Source organism: Merops nubicus, unplaced genomic scaffold (assembly GCF_000691845.1).
Source record: "Merops nubicus isolate BGI_N331 unplaced genomic scaffold, ASM69184v1 scaffold2764, whole genome shotgun sequence".
NCBI lineage: Eukaryota > Metazoa > Chordata > Aves > Coraciiformes > Meropidae > Merops > Merops nubicus.
Window position 1 is genome coordinate 36,774 of NW_008606016.1, and position 6,912 is coordinate 43,685.

At 36.6% G+C, this 6,912-nt stretch overlaps 1 protein-coding gene across 1 annotated transcript in view; it reads left to right on the top strand.

The window, feature by feature from the left end:
• The window catches only part of LOC103772169 (macrophage mannose receptor 1-like), a gene marked incomplete at its 3' end in the record, with an annotated part of 37,976 nt that extends 32,595 nt beyond the window's left edge, over window positions 1-5,381 (top strand). The window contains exons 16-21 of the mRNA XM_008939486.1: window positions 343-384; window positions 510-673; window positions 2,249-2,316; window positions 3,761-3,861; window positions 4,374-4,516; window positions 5,267-5,381. Of these exons, the coding sequence (XP_008937734.1) occupies window positions 343-384; window positions 510-673; window positions 2,249-2,316; window positions 3,761-3,861; window positions 4,374-4,516; window positions 5,267-5,381 (633 nt within the window). The remainder of the gene's footprint in view (window positions 1-342; window positions 385-509; window positions 674-2,248; window positions 2,317-3,760; window positions 3,862-4,373; window positions 4,517-5,266) is intronic.
• Between the last annotated feature and the right edge of the window lie 1,531 nt (window positions 5,382-6,912).

Genomic DNA, 6,912 nt, shown 5'->3' on the forward strand with positions numbered 1-6,912 from the left:
GAATTCATGTATGAGTGACCTGGGGAAAGGAGGGAGAGGGCGATACAGAGGTGTAGTAACAGAGAATGCTTTGAGACACAAGGTTTTGTGAATAACAAATTCAGGTAAATATCAAGATACCTTGCAATATCATGCAATAGCCTTAGGGAACAAGAATGTGTATTTAAATTGAATAGTGTACCAAAAATAAGAGATTTAGGCTATTTAGTTCCTTCTAGGTCTTGGTGTTAAATCCATTGGTAACTGCCAAATTCAATGTCAATAAAAAAGGACACCTATCAATCGTAGTAAATATCTTCTCTTACAGCAGAAAGTGTGCAACCACATTTTGTTCTCTTACAGGGGCAAGTGTAAAGCCTGAACCAACAGCATCTCCTGTACCCAGTAAGTGTTATTACTATTGATTCCTGTCTTTGTGTGTGTATATTTAAAAGCATTTAAAAATTTTTACTAATGAGAATGTCTCGTGTCTTGGGAACAATATAGTCAGGTTACCATGTATCTTACAGAATACAAGACTACTGAGGATGGATGGATTATACATGAAGACAAACAGTATTATGTCAGCACAGAGAGTGTTCCTATGGAAAAAGCTCGAGAGTTCTGTAAAAGGAACTTTGGAGATCTTGCTGTCATTGACGGTGAAAGTGAAAGAAAGTTCCTCTGGCGATACGTAAGAAAAATCATTAATACTATGGAATAAATCACCCAAAACAAGTGAGCATGGGCACAGATCCTTTTCACCCCGGTGTTCTCCCTACAAGTTTTATGATAGTGAAAATGCAGTAGCATTAAGCCTGAGTAATATGAAGAAAAAACTCAAATCTTTTTTTTTAGATTATTTCATAGCTGAGATGACAACAATTTTGGTTTGGTATTTTGTACAGAAATAAGCACAGTTAGCATTAAAGAGATCATTATCTCCTTGTCCTACTCAACGTGTCAGTTATGCCACAACATATATATATCTGCAACTGGTAATGTGCTGAAGGAAATCTTAATGTTTAACTTTAATCTGTGGCTTCGTTGTAGCAAGTAGTATTATACTTGTGAGCTACAATTCTGTAAGGTGGATAAGTTAACTGAAAGCAAAGTTTATCAACAGATAAAACCAAGATACCTAAGTAGCAGGTCAAAACAGATATTGGCTTATATCATAGAATCATAGAATATCTGGGCTGGAAGGGACCTCCAAAGGTCATCTAGTTCAACCCCCGGCCATAAGCAGGGACATCTCCAACTAGATCAAGCTACTCAAAGCTTCATCCAGCCTGATCTTGAATGTCTCCAGGGATGGGGCCTCCACCACCTCCCTGGGCAGCCTAGTGGTCTGTCACCCTCCTATTAAAGAACTTTTTCCTAACATCTGACCTAAATCTACCCTTTTCTAGCTTAAAGTCATTACCCCTCATCCTATTACTAAAAACCCTTGTGAATAGTCCCTCCCCTCCCTGCTTTCTTGTAGGCCCCTTTCAGGTACTGGAAGGTTGTTTTAAGGTCCCCCCAGAGTCTCCTCTTCTCCAGGCTGAACAACCCCAACTCCCTCAGCCTGTCCTCATAGGAAAGCTGCTCCAGCCCTCTGATAATTTTTGTGGCTCTGCAACACTCAAAACATTGGCTTTTGATCCTGTTAGTGTATCTTAGATATAGTCTGCTCAGCAGCCTCTTTTTGATCCTCAGGTTTTCTCCTTTGCCTTCTTCTTGGGGGAAGGATATAACTATGCGGGAAGAACAACTTGAGGCATGGATTTTGTGATGAGAAAGAGCTTTTAAATAATATTTCCTACATGGCTGGGGTTGGTTGTCTGTTTATACTGTCTTGAGCTAACTTGTTTTAATCAGGAATATGCTTGAAAGTCACATTTGAGCTACATAGAGCTTTTTCTGAACTGACTGAAGAGTGGCAGTGAGATGATATAGGACCTACAATGGCTTATATCCAAATTGTAGGAAGGCTTGTTCCTTGCATGAAATTTGTCAGATGGTCTGCTGCAGAGACTGTGCAAGAGATGCTGATTTCAGCGACTTTCAAGCAAGACTGTGAGAAGTGTTGATATAGTGACCACACCTTTTGGCCAGTGGTGAAGTTTGACTGCGGACTGTCAACTGGGAGCTTCTTTAACTTAAATGTTGTAGCTAGAGGATATGGTAGTTCATAGCCTCTGTCGGTCAGACATGTATTACTCATTATGAAAAGAATAGATTTATATAATAAAAAAGGACATTTATACAAGTCTTTACATTCTAGATCTTGAAAAATGGCAAAGAGGAGTCATACTTCATTGGTTTACAACTGAGTGTTGACCAACGGACAAGGTAGGCCAACTAGAACCATGAAGCTTGCATTGTGCTTGAAAATAATCTACTGAGCAGAGCAAAAGTGATGACATGCTTAAATAAAATTGTGGCCTGTCAAAGCAAATGGGAATGTTTTTCCTCTGATTTCTGTGAAATTCTCATGTTTAGTGTTTTTTGATTATGAAGGTTATAAAAATGTCTTCTTTAGTAAATATACCACAATGCGCCTTTATATTTAATCCATTTCTTTTTGAATCCTATTTGTGTTGTTAAGAACTCTTGCCCTATTACTACTACGGTTATTTTATGTTTGATTATAATATGAAAAAAGCTTGATTTGAATTTTACTCTCAGCTGTTTTCTGTGTTGTCCATACTCCAATGAAATATGGCTAATGTAAGGAATTAAAAAAAAGAAATTACTTTTGATGCTGGTGAAAAATTTTCTTTGTAGAAGACCAGATCCTTTTCAAGTAAATGGAATATCTTCTTGACACCACTGGAAGCTAGAGTAAACCCTGAAACTTGAGTTATTCCTTAACTATATAAAAGCACTTTGTTTTTATAAGTTCATATCAAGACTGTTAGATATGGAAAGCTGTGCTTTACTATTTGTTTTAAGATTTTGTTGTTTGTGGGAGCAAACAAGTTAACTTAATAGGGCATGGATTTTCAAATTTGAGTCTTAATTTAAGCATGATTGTATTCTCAAGTGGTTTAATTACGTTAGTTTAGCTATACATAACCCAGGAGAAATCCTACTTATTTCCTAAGTAGAATTAACCCAAAGCTAGTAGAAAAATAATACTGCAGATAATGTATTTTGAATTTTTATTGAGAAATTCTGGTTTCCTCTATACCTTGATTTATATTGAAAATATAAATAGGTGCTCCAATTCAAAATATATGAGATTTTTCATAGGTAAAAATATTCTTTTTCCACATCCTTAACCATGGGGAACAGACTGTAATAAAGGGAAAAAAGCAACCTATTTTCTTTTGGTAGAACAAAGGTAGCTGTTGCCATTATATAACTTCAGGGGCACTGTGAGTAAAAGAAGTTCTTCTGCAAACCTTTCTGAATGCCAGTATGCCGCACCATATTGGTTTTTACATGTGATGTTAATTTAGGCCTGGATTCAGTTAGGTCTGCCTATTGAAGTGCCTGGGTAAATTCCTAGTAGCTCTTGATTCTCCTTGTAGTCCACATATTGTGACTATGTGTACCACATAGTCAGCATATTGTTTAAACGCAGAGTAAACTTAACTTAAACACACACCCTGTGTCTTCATGCACTGAGTAAGTTTAGTGCAAGTAGCAAAGAGGCGAATTGGTCAAAAAACCCTGTACACCTCAAACTATGAACATTTATAGCGAACATATTGCACAATTACTTTTTATAATGTAGAAGTATTTCTGGTTTTATGTTAAAGAAGTATTTTGTTGGATTGTTTTTCTTAAGTTGGATGGATGGCACTCCAGTGAATTATTTGGCATGGGCACCACATGAACCTAATTTTGCAAATAATGATGAAAACTGTGTAGTTATGTATAAGAATTTAGGTGAGTTTTATGTGTTTTTATGTGTTTGTTCCTGAATTCCATTATTTGTGTGTTTCTGTCACAACTTCTTTTTTTTTTTTTTTTTTTAAGCACCCCTTCCTCTTTTTGTTGTTCTTTTGCAAAATGTTGTGGTAATAGACCTGAGTATTATATTCAGAACTTCATAGTTTTGTACTGTTGTGCTTACCTTAGCTTAGCATGGGGAGTCTTTGATACAGGTCTGTGGTTGTGGTTGCTATACAACTGGTTTATATTTTTTATTAAGATTGGCCTAATATGCCACTATAAAATTGATATTTCTAGTACCTGGTTCTACACTGCTTTTACCATTCTGAAATTACAGTGTATATAAAAGGACATATTTATTTGAGATTATAATAAACTGAGAGACTCTGAGGATTTGATCTTATTTTTCAACTAAAAGCACTTTGTTTAAGAATGAGTGAAACTGATTTCCATTTAACCAGCTCTGGATGTGGTGTCATACAGCTCTCCATTTATCTTACATTCAGGATTTTGGAATGATATCAACTGTGGTTATCCAAATCCCTACATATGTGAAAGGCACAACAGTTCCATTAATTCAACTCTTTCTCCAACAACACTTTCAACTCCAAGAGGATGTAATCCAACTTGGCTTTCCTTTCATAATAAGGTATCATAACAAGTACAGTGCATGTTGGTTGTTTGGCAAAGTATTAAACAGGGAACTATTTAACAAGAGAATTATTTGAGAATGTTGTAAAATATTGTAAAGTAAAAATATATTTTTACTTAATAAAGTAAAATATATTTTGAAGAGAGCTGGTTGATGCCTACATGCTTTTCTGTTTGCCTATGCACTGTTTTGCAGGAAAGGTGCATTTTTGAGGCTTCTAATGAAGTGGCAGATGAGCATATCCAGTTGCAGCTGAAGGAAGTCATTCCCTAGTCACCACTTCAAACATTTTTATACGCATTTCCTGAAGAGTTTAGGCAGAGTTCCTAAAGAATTGACACTTTGAGCTTGATGTTTTTAACCAAACCATAATGCTTTTTCACTACTGAATATATTTTGTCCTCCTCAACTAACATGATATGCGTTTTGTAGAGTCAAATAAACAGGCAGGCTAATGTCAGTCATGAATAACTTACCACTGTTAGCTGACTGTCCATAAAAAGTCAGTTTTGGCTTGTTTCCTAGAGATTGCAGATCAAATCTAGTATGTGTCTTGTTGAGCAAAACATTTTCTTGAGACCTTCAATTTTATAAAAATTTCATTTTAAGCTGAATGTGGGGTTTTCTTTTCAGATAAATAAATTATTTTAGCCTTCTCTACATCCTGCTTTGCTTAAAGCAGTAGTTTTCAATCCGTGAGGAATATTGGAGTAAAGATAGTATAAAGAGAATTTGTTCATGTTTTAGTGTTACAAAGTATTTGGATCTACAGAAGATGAACGTGTCACTTGGCGGGCTGCACGAACGGCTTGCATGAATTTGGGAGGAAACCTGGCCGCTATCCCTAATGAACAAGTGCAAGGTACTGTGTGTAGTTTTGTAGCTACATGAGAGTACATGTAATCTCTGCAGGATGGCTGTTTTATTTGTGTGAATGTGGTCAGGATTTGAATAATGACTGAACATCTGATTTTTGCTCCATAACATATACTTTTTGAAAATTTTCAATGAAATCTTGGATATACCAAATTTCAGTGTTGACTTAGATTTATATATGTACGTGTATATTGCCCGGACAGCCAGAGTACCGCTTGGTCTGCTCACACGTGATATCAGCTGGACCCAGCAAGTTCCATTCCAGAAGATGTAGTTTCACTAGGTGGCAGAGGTTTGACTTGCTCAAAGACCTACCCACAACTCACCACATAGACATATCATTCTGTTCACTAGAGGAACTTATTTTAATGAACCTAGGAGCTACATCTGTGACCAGGGGAGATGAGCACAGGGAAATTACATCATGCTCGAATAAACATGGTGTATAATCAAAATAAAAATTGGGTAAGGTTTTGACAGATGTTAAAAACACCCTCTTTTTAGAAATACTGTTTTATACTACAGTTTTGAGAAACAGATGTTGTACAACACATACTGTTAGTGAACTCAAAAGAGTGTTCTGAGAAATCAACCATTGTAAAACAGGTCTGTGTTGTAATCTAAGCAATTTTAGTATAAAATGTAAATTTAAATACTTACATTCAGACTGCGGACATGAACTTAGTACTGTTTATGTTTTCCACGGGTGAAGAGATGAAGAATCAAACTTTCACTTTTCAAGCATAGTTAATTCTTATCCAACATAATTTCTGCAGTACAGGCTTCAGGTGATCGGTTCATTCACAGGGCCTGAATTCTAGGTAAAAGAGAAATGAGCAATAAAGCTATTAGCACAAAACTATCATTATTGCTGGCAGTGTAGGCCGAAAGGCTTGAGTTCCTGTTACAGTTTCTGGCAGAACAGTAATGCTAACATTTGGCAAAGAAATCTTCAGGTTTTATTCCTGTAAGCTTCAGTTGCACTCATTTTAAAAGACTAAAGGAAGGGGGATGGTTGATAGAGCAGATAGAAATTCACCTATTGTTTGCAGAGGAAAGTAAGCTCTTAACAATGACTGTCACAGCTGCAAGAGCCATGATGTGTTCATACTATCACTGTTTGATATATTGTGGATTAGTGGGTTGATAAATGCCAGCTGACCTGCTCTATTGGTGAGTTAGTTGTACTAACTAAACACATAAGCACCTTCCTGGACTGTGCAAAGCTGTGGTAATTGCTTTATTTGCTCTGTTGAGACTCATTTTAAGCACAATCACTTGTGCATTCTGTGCCCTGCTAAGACAGTGCAGGCTGCTGCTCAGGTGTTCCAGGGAGAGCAGAAACACTCTCACAGTTCTGAAACAGCACAACTTGTGCAGATACACAAGTGGTAGGTGCTCAGTGGTGCTGCCTGGCTGATGCCATTGGGAGGTAAACACTCTGGTGGGATTATCAAAGACGTATGAGATCTACACGACTGTATATTTCTGTTATTTATATTATAAATAATACATTA